The following is a 14,846-nucleotide window of genomic DNA, read 5'->3' as shown; positions in this document are numbered from 1 at the left end:
AGCTATAAACTGAAAGGTACTGGCTTTCATTATGCATCTGTGCCTGCGTTCTACTTCTACACAGCTGTAAACCTCTGAAAAATATCAATCAAAATCATTAAGAAATCCGACACAAAAGTTGTCGAAACTATACAAATTCAGATTGCTACACGGGGACAATTCTTTCACTCAAGGAGGAAACCAGAGAGCTCAAGTTTGGATCTGCCTTGTACTTGTTCCAGGCTGTTTCGAACTGCACGCCTTTGCATCTAGTTTTGCAATGGAAAATTATTCAACCAAAAGAAAAAAAAAACATAGACTTTGCAGGATTCACTGTAAATATGAAAGGAACGTGATACTTACTGTTGTAGTAAGATGAATATCTGAGTAATATCAGTTCTGATTTCTTCACGGGCATTTCTTAACGCTGCCTGCTTGTACAATTTGGTCAGTTCATCCACCAATCTGAAGGCAACATATGACAAATTAGAAACTATAAGGGAATGAAAACAGAGCTGGTAGTTGATTTAACAAAATTGAAATGCTAAAACATTCAGTCACACGGGGAAAAAACTATCTGTTACTGATTTCTGGAAGGTGCTCAAGTGCTGCATACACTGAAAAATTCTAACTATGATCCAGCAGACACTCAAATCAACCATATTATATTATCTAGAAGAGTACAACTAATTTACCTTCCAATATATGGTGTGTTTCTAATCCACGTTAACTTTATAACAGCATGTATCCGTTTGAGGACCTGCACACAGAAATCAAAACTAATCAAATACACATAGAAGCTTCAAAACCACATCAGCAGGAAAATTTCACTGGTTTGGACAAGGAAAGAGAAAGAAAAAGAAAAGGAAAAAAAAGAATTTAGGATAGAAGTTCAAATAATTAACTCCCGTTCCCCATAGATATCTCACAAATGCTCATCATGATTCCGGTCGACAGTTAAGAAGTTCAATAGAAAATCTTTTACACACATTTTCACATTCCTCTTCTGACTACAGAGAATTATCATCAGGAAGTAAAACTATATAGCAAAAGCTAATGGAGCCAAAACTGAAAGCTATATAATATGACCTTCAGAAGATTGCAACAGCGTTTTAGAAGGTAATCCATTATAATCAAATTTCAAAGTTCGGTGCTGCCTGGATTTTCCTAAATTCTTTTGGACAAACTTGTCCATTTGCACATAGAGAGCACATGATTTTTCAATGTAAGAAGATTTTTAACAAAGCACAGATCAAAATTTCTTTAAGTTTCCAAGCCTCTAAATTTTAAACAGTAAAAGAGAAAAAAATGTATATATGATTCTCATTGAAATGGAAGGTGCATAATTCTCACCAATAGCACAGTTTCATCATCATCAGCATGCATCCATTTAAAGAAAAGCGGAAATATACGCCTAAAATGAGCTAATAAAACAAGACCAACAGCGCTGAAAAGTGGCTCGATAAATTTGAGCCATGCTATACGGCGATCCTTATTTCTTGGTTGGCGCTCCAAGTGACTTAACATCTCGTTTAGCATCCTTTCAATCCTACATAGAAAGTGAAAGTTACCAATTTTAGTAAGCAAAAAATATGCTTGCAGGTGTACTCAATATATGGATGAAAAAATTAAATTAAATTAAACAAAAGCAAGCTTCATGGAGCCCAAGTCCAGAGTCTATATCATTCATTCATGTCTCACAAAAACAGGTCACATACAGAGATATGCATGAATGTGGTGACAAGAAGCATACCATGAGCTGCGGCAATTATTTTTGTGAGCAATAGCGACAACAAGTACAGACATTTCAACTACAAGGTGCCATATTTCATCAGCGGAAGGAATATTCTGGCAACACGCATCAAGAATTACAGCGTCATACGCACCAAGCTCAATGGCATCCACATTTTTCAGAAGATGTATGAGTGCAATCATGCCTTGTCCCTGGGATATTATTTAACAAACAAAGACGAGCATCAGTCAATTCACTCAGTAATTCAATTACACAATTACAGTTTTCTCCCATATCATATCATATACTAAAGACAAAGACAAAAACATACTTTGACCTCCGACGACCAATGGTCAAGCGCGGTCAACGCACAAGGAATTACCAAATGAGACACCTTCCCCAGAAGAGGACACTCGACCTGAAAACAATGATTCACAAACATTACCACCCACAGAAACAGAAATGATCCAGAATGAAATTACGAATTACGATTGCACAAAACCTGAGTAACGAACCACCGGAACTGATACGCGGCCAAAATCACGCGAAGAACGGGGACCCTAGCGGACGACGTGGCGGATTCACTGTCATCCTGTTTAATCGTCTCCTTCAAAGAGGGGGCCACTTCAGGCAACAAGTCGACCACCAAAGGTCTGTTGAAAACGGCGTCGTATTCGTTAGAGATGGCGCGAAAAGCGGAGGCGGCGGCTGAAGAGACGTGTCCAGGAATCCAGGAGAGAGAGTCGTGAGTGGAATAAGTCTGGGCAGTGATGAGTAATGCGAGTGCGAGAGTCGAGTTTTTGAAGGAAGTTAGAACCTGGCCGTCGTTTTGCGACGCCGTTTCGAGGAGAGCGCATATTATTGATTTTGTCGAGTCTGCTGACGGTGGCGCGCAGTTTGTTTTCTCAAGCGAGTCTAATATCGGATTTATTAACCTAAATTTAAAAAAGTTATAAAATAGAAAACAGAAAAAATGATAATTTGAAGAATTAAATTAATATGGGAGAAAGGGAGTAAATAAGGAGCTTACTGAACGAGACGATGATGGAGACCTGAGCCTGAGAGAGCTATTGACATTTTTGGGGGGAAAAAATTGATTTTCCGTTCTAGTTTTTCCTGTTTATTTCTTTAGTTAATTTATAGGGGATTTTTGTTTCAGGTGAAAAACGCAGCGTTTTTTAGGCAAAATTAAACCAGCAGTAGCACAACACAAAGCTTGTTTTGAGACACAGACTGAGATTGAGGGGCAGTTGAGTTGATGATGATGTCTCTCAACTGTGTTTGAAAATTGAAACTGGGGTGGTGTGTGTAATTCCCGGCGGCTGACAAGCTCCGGAGTCTGGAGCTACTTTTAAGTCTCAAGTCTTAACCGGTTTGTGCTCCGGAGCAAGCGTTAACTTATTAATGTTGTTAATGTTAACTGCTATGCTGCATCTCTCATTGGTCCTTATTTTTGGCTGCCATAGTAAATATTAACCCACCACGCCTAAAATGAAAAGCTTTGATCATTTATATGATGCTTTTCTTTCCATCTTGGAAAACAAGAATTACTCGTCTTGTGAATCTAGCCGACGCTGACATTACAGGCAAGGCATGGTTGCTCATCAATTTTGGGAATTATTGTCTATAGACATTAGCTTGTTCCTGTAAACTGAAGGGAGAGAGTGATTCTAGGCACAAACTCTCAGCTGGCATTGCAAGTTCCACAAACATAGCACTGCAGGTGAAATTTGAAATTGATGAGAAGAAACGCGATCTTCATCATGATTCATGAACAAGCCCAAAGAACAAGAAGCATCAAACAACGACTAATCTCTTTTTAAAAGATCATTGCCAGAAAATGGTCAATTTACGACGACGGGACTATGCATCCCATAAATCAGTATGTCTAATCAAATGAAATTTGTCCCAACAATGATGATCCAAAGAAGCAGAGGGAACTGAAGGTTTGGTAGTTCCCCTAAAAAACAAGAAGAGGGATCCAAATAGAAAGCACACCCACAAGCCGGAGAAAACCCACACCAAATAAGATTTAAATAGACGGCAGAATAACATGTTCAAGCTTCTGGAACAGAGGCTGCTGCACGCTTCATTGAAGCGGATTTGATAAGGTGGTTGTAGCTTCCTTTTTCCTTGAACAATTGGGAGAAATGATGTTTGCAATACAAGATGCCTTCCAGGGCTGCATAATTTGATGGGCTAATGGAACAACCACCATGCGAGCACTTGAAACATGTCTTGTGATAGGCCTGGTTTTCCACTGCTACCTGCAGGTTTTTTTTTTAACACAATACAACCACATTGCAAATCACATTGAATGCTTTTATACAAAAAAAAACATTAGTGCAGAAGTAAAACATCATTTCTAATCTCATAAAAGGATGCAGCATTTCACTTTAGAGCTTATGAGGAATGTGAAAAACATGTTGTAAGATTACGTGAATCTTATCCAGATAGAGAGATTTTTCACAATTGTATTAATTTATTGATAGTTATCCTCCAACGCCCGTCCGTGAAAATAAACTTTCCATGTATATGAACTAACTAGCATCAAGATGGTATCATTTGTGAACCCAATACTCTTCAGAACCAGAATATAAAACTAGAAACTTGCAAGCATATAATATAATAATCCCTATCAAACGACCTAGGTTTACAGGGAACAGAGGAAAAGGAGAGCAATGGGAGACACAATTTGAAGGAGAAGAGGGGGGGGATTGTAACTCTCCGCACACAATATCACAATACAATATGACTTATTGAAAGCTTGGATCCAACCTTCTCCAACGGATACACTGTTTTACTGCAAGAAGCACATTTTTCTTGGGTCCCAGAGAACATGCTGGCAGCTTTGCTAGGCGACCTTGTCTGCAACAAGCACAAGCTATTAGGAATCAGCATGAACACCTTACAATATACACCGTACTAAGCATATCGTTGAATGGCTGTAGTTTAATTTGAAATGCATGCAATATTGTAGGAAAGATTTACCAGCTCAGGAGTTAACTTCTCAGCTGACTTTGCAGCTGTCAACAACGAAATTGATAGCTGATCAAACAGGCAACATAAAACTATCGAAAATTCAAACAAAGAGCTTCTTCATTTCAGAGACGAAATACATACGTGACTGGAAATTCTTGTTGAAGTTACCCGACTCCTTGAAAAGCTGCTCAAAGTGAGGCTTACAGTAAAGAACACCTTCCATGGATGAGTAATTGCTCAGCTGAAAAGCATTAAAATTTCCAACGAATTAATTAGGTGGAAAATTCCATTTAAAAAAAAAACCACTTTCTTAAACAAAATTAAAGTACATTAAAGCAAATTCTCTTTTAACAACAAAATAATAGAGCTGATTCAATTTTAAATTACATCTATATTGAACAGAACGCAAGTCTATGAACAGAACGCAAGTCTATCAACTACATTGACAAAAAATTAAAAGGTACCACCTTGAGTGTGCCTTTGCAGTGAGAGCACTTGAAGCAAGACTTGTGATAAACAACCCCATCAGCAGATAATTGCTCAACTGGATAAACTGTCTTCTCACAGACCTTGCATTTCTGTTGGGTACCAATAAAAGACATTGCTTTTAGATCTGTACAAAAAGAACGGGCTTTTAGTCATCCAACCAACTGATTCATCATCTGGATCTTACAAAAACTAGATTTTGCACTGAAATGAGCTACCAACAGCCCTTTGGGCCATCTAGAACTTGAACCAGAAAATAATAATAATAATAATAATAAAGAATAAAAAAAACCCAGTTGCTTGATCTAATTGAAAAATCAGAAAGTGCAGTAAAATAAAAAGAAATCACACCTTTGGAAAGGAAAAAAAAAATGGATCTTTAAGTTGATTGAGCTGAGATTTTAAGGAAAAGGACAAAACCCAAGTGGGGAGTTGAGTTAGAGAGACTATATTATATATTAGAGAGATGTTTTAAGGAGAGGAGAAAGAGAAAGAGAAAGCGATGGTTGGGGGAATGAACATTGGCGCGTGGGATTGGAGGAGCTTTTTCTAAGCAGGGCGAGAGAGGATGGTGATGATGAAGAAGAGAGAGAATGTGACAGATATTATTGCATTCGCACAAAAATGCTAAACACAAAAATGTCTTTAATCCGATTGCGCCGCGCTGGAAACACTTTGTCTCCACTTTGGTTTGTTCTAACCCATGCTTGAGACTCCAGAGTTTCAACCAACCAACCAACCAATTAGTTGCGCGGATTTTTTGCTTTGGGCCTGCGATTAACTGTGTTAGTTTAACTATCTATGTTTCATATATCCACTAGTTTTCTAATTTTACTCTTTCAATGTAATCTGCTGTTTAATGCTTAATTGGCTTGTTAAATTTGGATTATTATTGAAACCATAATTGTATTCTAACTCCAAATATTTGAACAGGGTATGGTCAATTTATGTTAAAAAAAACCAACAGTTATGTTTTGGACCAAGATATTTATTATTACCTGCATCATCCAAAAAAACTCAAGAGTTGGTTAAATATGTTCGGGAAGATTTATACATCATCGTAAAACTGACCCGCATTAAAATAAAATATTCTCACTCTGTCGTAATCTTAATAGACTTTATATAACAAATTTTTTTTTTTTTTTTACCTTATCGTGAATATGTCATGAAGGAATTATCGTCTAAAAGAAGAATTAAGCGCGAGATGCATATTAATATCATGTCATCAACGTGTAATGAAATTGATAAAATCATACGGTGAAAGAGAACTAAAATAAAACACAAGTGACATGTGTTTCCATTAAAATCAATTCCAACTAAATATTTTCCCTCGTCTCGTCGCGTTGGGTGCTTGTTAGTTTGTGATTCGTTATAGATTTATAATTTCTATTCAGATGGTGTATGGTGATTTAAAGCCTTCATCGCAAATTAATACGGAGTATAATTTATGTTAGATATTATTATTTTGTGCAGCAATATCAATCCAAAAGATTATTATTTATTCCCCACAAACAAATAAATAAATAAATAAATAAAATCATCGAAAACAAAATGATTGTGTGCCATGCCACCCACCACACCAGTCACCAAAAGTCAAAAGCCGCTGGGCCTGTTAAAATGTTTTATTAAAGTTCGGCCAACATACGATATAATAAAAATTTGAATGGACCGGGCTACAACAGCATATCACGGGCGAGTCGGCAGTCGGCATCTGGCCCTCGCACGTCAAATTCTCTCTTTTGTGGAGCGTGAACAGACCCCCGATTTATTTTTCAGTTTTTTTCTTTTTATTTTGAATAATAACGGGAAAAGGAAATTACGGCGAAGCTGAAGTGTGGAACACAGTCCAAAAAAATAAAATTGAAAGGAAAGAAGAATTGGTGCACATAATTAAAATAAGCGCCACAATCAATCCGAAGATTATTTTATTTTGTTTTTTAAAAGCAAACAGAATGACTTGTTTTTTATGATGAGAAGAAGATTCATCATCAAGGAGTCGTATCGCATACATCCTGTCCTGTATGTAGGTGTAATCTTTCGTATCCTAAGTCAGAACGAGCTAATTAAAAATGTTTGATTTCAGCTTTGAGAACGGATCCTTTTTTTTTTCTTTTTTTTTGGGTAAATTTGATTAGATTTAGCTTTTTAAGTCGCGTGTTAATCAGATTTCTCGAGTTTGGATAATTGCGTGCGGCCGCGTGGGAAACTAATACTGTGGCTTTTACATACTCTTGAGAATTGAGACAGTGGGCCATAAATAATCGCTCGCGTAGATCGGTCATTGGTACGTGATGGATTGGATTAGTACTGTGGGTCAGTTGGAGCGGTGACCGAGATTGCTGCTTTTGTTTTGACTACGTCGTTTTCGTAAGGGGCGTCGACGTCATTGTGGTTTGTGGGTTAAGCTTTTTTTAGAAACCTCTCTTGAGGTTTAGTATAATCTCACTTAGATGACGAGATTGATTGTATTCTCATTTACCTCTCCTATCGTTAGTATACATATAAATTGATCGTTAGTTGATTTGTTAAATGACTAAAATATTTAAATCAATTTGGGGAGATAGAACATGTCTCCCGGGCGACAAGTGATTGTCTCCCTAAATTACAGAATACCTATTTCTGTAATTGCGAGGGACGAATGTCGTCTCCCGGGCGACAAGTGTCTGTCTCCCCAAATTACAGAATGTTTGCAGGGCTGGAGGGTGAAATGAAAAACCACTAAAACATAATTTAGTTCTCTCAGCAATAGACTATACCATTCTCTACCAAACAAATCACCAATATTTTAATTGTTTAAAAAAATAATTAAATTCGAAACCATCAAGTTGTATGTCATCAAACCGGCAACACAAATAAAAAATAACAAACATTTTTATTTGTGACGAGAGGAAAAAAAACATTAGTATGAGTTAATTGAATTGAAAAATAACACTAAGTAGAATAACATCATCATTTAAATAACAGTCACACGTGCATTTCTGCAGCTTACAGTTAGTGACAATCACAATTTGACTGAATTTCATCAGCTTATACATCCAACAGTCGCCCATATACACAAAAAGAACAAAAATAACAACTACATTAACATTGTAGTATGATAGCTAAGTTATACTTTATACATGGTATTATCCATTTCTGCTGCAGGTTTCAGTGGAACAGCAGACGGTTCAACTAGCCTTTCGTCCCTATCATATGTCAATAAGCACACGTTAATAAGTGAAAACAAAGTAATAATTATGAATAATAATAATGACATTACTAAACAACAACAACAACAATTACAATAATAAAGAAAAATAATGATAATAGTAATACATTTTAATGTTTTTCATGTGACATGTCTATCGCCTAAAAAAACAGAAATTGCGTTCGTGCGACAAAAACTGTCACATGGGAGACATCATTTGTCACCCAAAAACACAGAATGTTTGTATGTGCGACAAAAGCATGTCGCTACCCAAAACACAAAAACAGTGTTTTTGAGCGACATGGGTTGTCGCCCGCGCAACAAATTTTGTCGCCTAAAAAAACAAAAATTGAATTCAGGCGATATAAGTTCGTCGCACGTGCGACAACAATGTCACCCAAAAACACAGAAATTGTGTTCGTACGACGAGGGCTTGTCGCACGGGAGATAGACCTTGTCGCCCAAAAACGCAAAAACTGTGTTTGAGCGATAGATGCACACAAACACTGTAAATTTATAAACAGATCAACTTTAGCAAACTTTGATGAGAAAAATAAAAATTACAGCTAAAACTACTTCTATTTTACAAACTCATTTGTATAAGAATAACAAATTATTGGCTTTATATGCCTTATTACACTATGTATGGTGTAAATCACAAACATAAAATAACCAAAAATTAATTTTTTTAACTCATGGCCATATATGGCTGAACCCATTCTCCTTTTGATCAAAATTTCCACCACCAATCCATGAACAAGACAAATCAAACACAACCAACAACCACTTATAAAATCTCAAAAAACAAGAAAATCAAAGGTATTTAAACATTTTAGACTTTGATAAAATAACTAAAAATAACTAACTTCTTACAAACTCCAATACAAGTGGCATATTCAGGCCACCGTCGATTGTCACCGGTCGGTGGCCTTCTCCGACCACCCATGTTTTTCTTCTTCATGGGTTATAAATGCTCTTGATGTGTATTTCTTTTTGTTCCAGCAAATGAGGGTATGGGAGTGAAGTGAAAATTGTGAGAGAATGTCATCCTTTGCTTTTTGTGCTGGGGAAAGAGAATGGAAAGAGAAATGTACTCTTTTACATAATGAATATTGTGTGTAATCAGTTAATACAATTATCCAATAGATTTTAAATCATTTTTTTAAATTATTTTTTTATTTTTTAAGAATTTCACCTTATCTTTTACATTTTTGCCCTCGTCAACTAACGGTCAAACCGTATGTATACTAACGGCAGGGGAAGTTAGTGAGAATACAAACAAACTCATCATCTAAGTGTAATTATATTAAACCTCAGGGGAGGTTTTTAAAAATAGCGCGTGGGTCAAGCTTTTTTCTTGGGTCTGGCAGCGTAGAGAAATCAAAAGCCCAATTCTGTCCCATGTCCATTCAGAACTGCTTCGGGTTGTCTGGTTCCACTTCCCTTACCCCTCCCCGAACCGGTTCGGATCGTCTTCACTAGGTACTAGGCGATTCGATTATCAGCGCCAGACTCAGACATGAAACAAAATTTAATGACAATTTTTAACTCGAACAACAGAAACAAAGCCAGCAGTTCAAAACGCTAGCTATCACCTTGATTCAGCTTCCCTCCCCAATTTTTTTTTCTTTTTTAAAAAAAATGCCATTCATATCTCAAATACAGAGACAAACAGATTACAATCTATTCCCTTCCTCCACTCCGATCGTCATCGACAATGGCGCCTCCTATTTCCGAATTGGGTAACTTACTCTTAAACCCTAATCCTTAACTACCCACTTTCTAATTTCCTTTTCTTTCTTTTTTTGGTTAATATAATTCCATGGTCAGGTGGGCGGGAGAGACTGACCCGCGTGTTATTTTCCGCAACATTGTTCAGAGACCTCGCCACAAAACCACCGGTGCTCTCTTGCTCCCACTTCCCTTTTTGTTTTTTCAAATTCTTTGCCTTTTCAGTCTAAGTTTATTTATTTATTTATTTATGGTATAGGTGAAACTGTGACCATAGTTGGTGATCATGATACAACATTGTTAAAGTACTTTGACTGCACGCGGTCGGGGCCTCGCTCAGCTTTTGACAGCAATGTTGTTTATCAGTTTGAGATTATGGAATATGTATGTTACTGTGTTTTGTTAATGTTGAATTTTGTAGCACATGTGTCTTGTTTGCGTGTTTGTTTGTATGGGTGATAGCTGTAGTCTCATGTGGTCTATTTTGTGCTTTGTAGATTCTTGACTTTGCCTTTGATCGGCTTGGTGCCAATGGGTCAGAGGTAAAATAACCAATTCTCAATTTCTTTCATTTTAAGAACTTTTGTAGTTGTGCATGTGTTTTGATGTTTGCACCCTAAACGGCTTCAGTTTTTAGTATGTTATTCTAATTGTTGTCTATGGCATGCACTGTAGTTTACTCGGTTGGTTGTTTCTTATAATCATTTTAAATTTATGCTGAGGTGACCTTTTCATTATGGTTGTTGATTCTTTTCTTGATGCATGTGCCATTTAGTTGTTTTTATGTTGAGTACAAATAGTTGCATGGATGATACGTTGCTCTGTGTTCTTTTTTTTTCATGCAATGTTTTTCTAGTGGCATGATTTTTACTAGTTACTTTGTCATGCACGGCTAAGGTTTAGCTTGGTTCATTCGCTTGACCTTTTCCTGATTTAATGTTCATTTGAGGACAGAGCAGATTGATCATCCTGTCCTGATCACAGAATGTGTATGCAACCCAGTTCACTCTCGCAGTAAAATGGCAGAACTTCTTTTTGAGACTTATGGAGTTCCATCAGTAGGTAAAGCATTAAGTTACCTTGCACGAAAAACTTTCCATGCCCTTAAAGAGGAAGCTTGTAGTTTATTTATCTGATGGATGCTTCTGTCTAAATCAGTAAGCCACTAATTGTCTGGCAACAACCCATGATTGGCCTGATCATGATAAATGTTCCCTTTTCATTTTATGTTCTTAGAATGTTTGCTGCTTTCTAAAATTAACATGTCCTTTCTTTATGCGATCACAGCATTTGGTGTGGATGCTGCTTTCAGCTACAAGTATAATCAGCAATATGGGATTTGTAATAAAGATGGTCTTGCCATCTGTCCAGGATTTTCCACTACTCATGTTATTCCGGTATTGTTTTCATGGCCTCAATATTCTTTTAGTTGAATGTACTTGCAAGTTAGAACTGGTGGGTGTTAAATTTTATGTAGTAGCATGCATAACTGCCTTGCATGATATAAAAGAGATTATGAATCAGCTAACTCTTGAATTTTCTCTGTCTAAGACTCATTTTGTGCCATCATTGTTATCAACATTATTAGTTGTGGCATCTTATTGTTTCTCATTTGGTCAATCTTTGAATAAATTTGGGAACATATGTACCACATATGTTCCTAGCAAAGGTTGTTTGTTAACATATCAAAGGACTTTGTCTCTTGCTGGCATGTTTTTTAATGCAATCAATCTTGTTGATAGCATTTTTACTTGCTGCTAATCCTTTTCTTTTTGTGTTTTATTAAATGTTCCAATAACAATATGATTTCTCTAAGATATTGGCTATCAGCCATGTCTATGTAGATTTGATCTCTTATATATGCTACTTTGTGGGTCCAATATCTGGTTGCAGCATTGTTGTTCCCTCAATAAATTAGATCTTATAATTTCTGTGATGAATCTAATTCTCAATTGTTTTAGTTTGATATTGATGTGTCTCGTTTGACTCCCAGTTTGTTGAAGGTGAGCCTGTTTACAGAGGTTCTTGCCGAACTAATATTGGTGGATACCATATCACCGATTATTTGAAGCAACTACTTTCCCTTAAGCATCCTCAACACATGTGAGTATAAATTCACCTGGCTTTTGCTTGATTGATTAAAGTAAAGCTTCTGGTTACAGAGGTTGAATTAATTATACAGGACTAAGCTTACATGGGAGAAGGTTGAAGACCTGAAAATGGAGCACTGTTATATTGCACCTGATTATTTTTCAGAAGCTCAACTATTTCAGGTAACGACCATGTCCTACATTTTTTTCCCACTTCAACCTTTGATGTTAATTTGATGCAACACCTATTACAACAGAAAGGGACCAAGGAAGCTGAACACAAAACCAGGTGTTGGCAACTTCCATGGGTTCCACCACCAACTGAGGAACCTCCTTCAGAAGAAGAGATTGCGAGGAAGGCAGCCATTAAAGAGAGACAAGGTCAAAGGTTGCGGGAGATGGCTGAGGCTAAGAGATCTTCTAGGATAAATGAACTGGAAAATCAAATTCATGGTTTAGAGTTTCTTTTACAACAACTTGAACAAGTGGAAGAGAATGACATTGCAGCTTTCCTTTCAGACACCGGTTATGTCTCCCGGCAGGAAATAGAATCTACCCTTGTGAAACTTACACAATCTTTAAGAAAAGCTAAAGGGGAACGGAAGGTTGAACAAGCTGAACTTGAGAAGACTGATGCCTCTATGAATGAAAAGTATCCTCTTATTCACATCCCTGACAACATGCTGTCCCTTGAGCAGGTATACTTTACACTAAAAGAGCTGGACTTTTGAATTTTGCTGTACTGCTGATTCTACTCATAGATGTTTACTTTCATTTCATTTCACATTGGCTTGAAAACACGGGGCCATTTCATTAGTTATTTTTTGAATGTAGTGCTGAAGGGTGCTTTTTGATATGAGAGTGCCTTGCATGGAATGACACTCAAATAAAGAACGACATTGATTTTCATTTTTGGGATTTTCTCATCATCATCAAATTTCTCTTGGCTGCTATTCCTTTGCAGCTTAAGGAGAAGAGAAGACAGATTTTCCTTAAAACTACAACTGAGGGCCGCCAGCGAGCTAAACAAAAGCGTGTTGAGGAGGAGTTGGAACAAGAGAAAAAAAACCAAGAAGAAGAAGAAAGACGCTTGTAAGTGCTAAGCTCGTGGAGTTCTTTTTCTCCTTATTTAATATAAATTTTATCAATGGTCAAGCATCAAGGAGAAAAGAGGGGGGAACTTTTGTGAGCATTATCAAGAGAAGTCTCTCACTGTTATATATCAATTTTTAGTAAAATACATAAAGTGCTTGGTCTCTTAATTAGATCACTATCATAATAGCATTGCAGATTTCTTGAAATGATCTTATCATCTTGGAAGATAATTTCGTTAGTATTCTGTTTTGCATTTGTGTGTTTTATAAATCATTGTTTTTTATTTCTTTTTACTGTAGAGAGAACCCAGAACTCTATGTAGAGCAGATGCGGGCAAAGTACAAAGAACTTTCTGAGAAAATTGACCAGCGAAAACGGCTTAAGACAAATGGGAACCACACAAATGGAAATAACACATCTGGAGGGGTTGGCCGTGGTGAGAGATTGAATGCTGCTCAGAGAGAAAGGATGCGCCTCCTAACAACAGCAGCCTTTGATCGAGGGAAGGGTGAGGACACTTTTGGTGCCAAGGATGAAGATTGGCAACTTTACAAACTGATGAGCAGAGATAATGATGATGATGATGAGGAAATGGATGAAAATGAAGCAGAGCTTGCCCGCATTTCTGCTAGATTGCAGGTCAGTCAATCATCGTGTCTAATTAAGGATATGCACTAATTTTCAACTTAGTTTTTTTATTTTTTGGTCCTTATGGAATGTTCTCTTATTCACTGATCTCTATTCTGGCAGGAGGTAGACCCAACATTTGTTCCCAAGCAAGAATCAGGACCCACTCAGTCAGCCGCGGAGATACCACGAGTTCGTCCTCTTACCAAGGAAGATTTCCAAATTGTTCTTGGTGTTGAAAGGTTTCGCTGCCCTGAAATCTTATTTCGCCCCAACTGGGTTGGGATTGATCAGGTAGGATTAGATGAGATGACAGGAGTATCAATAAGAAGACTGCCAACTAAAGACGAAGATCTAGAGCAGAGACTGACCAGTTCAATTTTTATGACTGGTGGATGCTGTCTATTCCCTGGTATGAGCGAGCGCTTAGAAGCTGGAATCCGGATGATTCGACCATGTGGGGCTCCCATAAAAGTGGTGAGAGCTCTGGATCCAGTTCTTGATGCATGGCGAGGAGCTTCCATTTATGCTGCTAAGTTGCAATTCCCCCAGCAAACGTTTTCTAGGATGGATTATTATGAGAAAGGCGAGGACTGGCTTCGCAGATATCAGCTGCAATACACATTATAATCGCCCGTTCTCCCACTGTGTTGTGAATTATCTGTGACGGAAGTCCAATCAAGAGAGAAATATTTTAGACAACAATTAGACTCGGCAGCTGATGCCTTTGATGCATAACGGTGTCACAACTGCAGTAGTTTGCTGCGTATTTGATGGTTTCAAACCATATTGACTTTTCAAAATTACCCACTTAATTTGGGGAAACTTTTAAAGGAGATTCGAGGATGTTAATTCTCTCATAAGCAAAGAAAAATTAACAAGAATGGCAGTTAGTTGTTGCCCGTAACAAATTATCAAGACTTCTTTTAATTTTTTT

At 37.2% G+C, this 14,846-nt stretch overlaps 3 protein-coding genes across 5 annotated transcripts; 1 reads left to right on the top strand and 2 right to left on the bottom strand.

Annotated features, from left to right (window-relative positions):
• Window positions 1-3: 3 nt before the first annotated feature.
• Window positions 4-3,193, bottom strand: LOC102619829 (uncharacterized protein At2g39910). 2 transcript variants are annotated; one of them, XM_025101641.2, is made up of 8 exons: window positions 2,742-3,193; window positions 2,214-2,646; window positions 2,043-2,129; window positions 1,733-1,923; window positions 1,423-1,528; window positions 675-739; window positions 343-444; window positions 4-248 (listed from the first exon to the last, which is right to left on the bottom strand). In XM_025101641.2, the coding sequence occupies exons 1-8, from the start codon at window positions 2,786-2,788 to the stop codon at window positions 146-148; spliced, it is 1,134 nt and encodes a 377-aa protein (XP_024957409.1). In that variant the 5' UTR covers window positions 2,789-3,193; the 3' UTR covers window positions 4-145. The 2 variants fall into 2 exon arrangements, with proteins under 2 accessions (XP_024957409.1, XP_006486457.1); XM_006486394.4 differs by having other exon boundaries at window positions 1,333-1,528; window positions 2,742-3,186.
• Window positions 3,194-3,508: 315 nt separating this feature from the next.
• Window positions 3,509-5,920, bottom strand: LOC102620386 (LIM domain-containing protein WLIM2b). Its single transcript, XM_006486396.3, has 6 exons — window positions 5,531-5,920; window positions 5,161-5,306; window positions 4,835-4,934; window positions 4,703-4,737; window positions 4,490-4,579; window positions 3,509-3,978 (listed from the first exon to the last, which is right to left on the bottom strand). Exons 2-6 carry the CDS (start codon window positions 5,293-5,295, stop codon window positions 3,769-3,771), a joined length of 570 nt encoding a protein of 189 aa, XP_006486459.1. The 5' UTR covers window positions 5,296-5,306; window positions 5,531-5,920; the 3' UTR covers window positions 3,509-3,768.
• A 3,856-nt stretch (window positions 5,921-9,776) lies between these two features.
• On the top strand, window positions 9,777-14,764 carry LOC102620660 (actin-related protein 5). Of its 2 annotated transcripts, XM_006486397.4 has the most exons (12): window positions 9,777-10,108; window positions 10,197-10,267; window positions 10,357-10,481; window positions 10,595-10,639; window positions 11,057-11,159; window positions 11,385-11,494; window positions 12,091-12,200; window positions 12,280-12,370; window positions 12,445-12,885; window positions 13,152-13,279; window positions 13,582-13,921; window positions 14,033-14,764. In XM_006486397.4, exons 1-12 carry the CDS (start codon window positions 10,008-10,010, stop codon window positions 14,537-14,539), a joined length of 2,172 nt encoding a protein of 723 aa, XP_006486460.1. In that variant the 5' UTR covers window positions 9,777-10,007; the 3' UTR covers window positions 14,540-14,764. The 2 variants fall into 2 exon arrangements, with proteins under 2 accessions (XP_006486460.1, XP_006486461.1); XM_006486398.4 differs by lacking the exons at window positions 9,777-10,108; window positions 10,197-10,267 and having other exon boundaries at window positions 10,380-10,481; window positions 11,052-11,159.
• Window positions 14,765-14,846: the final 82 nt, after the last annotated feature.

This window comes from Citrus sinensis, chromosome 4, assembly GCF_022201045.2.
Source record: "Citrus sinensis cultivar Valencia sweet orange chromosome 4, DVS_A1.0, whole genome shotgun sequence".
Taxonomy (NCBI): Eukaryota; Viridiplantae; Streptophyta; class Magnoliopsida; order Sapindales; family Rutaceae; genus Citrus; species Citrus sinensis.
Note: the sequence above shows the minus strand (reverse complement) of the source record. Positions and strands in the feature narration are given on the sequence as shown.

Excerpts from the sequence above, each read along its gene's own strand:
- LOC102620660 (XM_006486397.4), top strand. The coding sequence starts at position 10,008 with ATGCCATTCATATCTCAAATACAGAGACAAACAGATTACAATCTATTC. Across the intron at positions 13,280-13,581 it reads GAAGAAGAAGAAAGACGCTT|AGAGAACCCAGAACTCTATG; the intron begins GTAAGTGCTAAG and ends TTTTTACTGTAG. Across the intron at positions 13,922-14,032 it reads GCATTTCTGCTAGATTGCAG|GAGGTAGACCCAACATTTGT; the intron begins GTCAGTCAATCA and ends CTATTCTGGCAG.
- LOC102620386 (XM_006486396.3), bottom strand. The coding sequence starts at position 5,295 with ATGTCTTTTATTGGTACCCAACAGAAATGCAAGGTCTGTGAGAAGACA. Across the intron at positions 4,935-5,160 it reads ACTGCAAAGGCACACTCAAG|CTGAGCAATTACTCATCCAT; the intron begins GTGGTACCTTTT and ends AATGCTTTTCAG. Across the intron at positions 4,580-4,702 it reads AGAAGTTAACTCCTGAGCTG|ACAAGGTCGCCTAGCAAAGC; the intron begins GTAAATCTTTCC and ends TGCTTGTTGCAG.
- LOC102619829 (XM_006486394.4), bottom strand. The coding sequence starts at position 2,788 with ATGTCAATAGCTCTCTCAGGCTCAGGTCTCCATCATCGTCTCGTTCA. Across the intron at positions 2,130-2,213 it reads TCCGGTGGTTCGTTACTCAG|GTCGAGTGTCCTCTTCTGGG; the intron begins GTTTTGTGCAAT and ends CATTGTTTTCAG. Across the intron at positions 740-1,332 it reads ATGATGAAACTGTGCTATTG|GTCCTCAAACGGATACATGC; the intron begins GTGAGAATTATG and ends TTCTGTGTGCAG.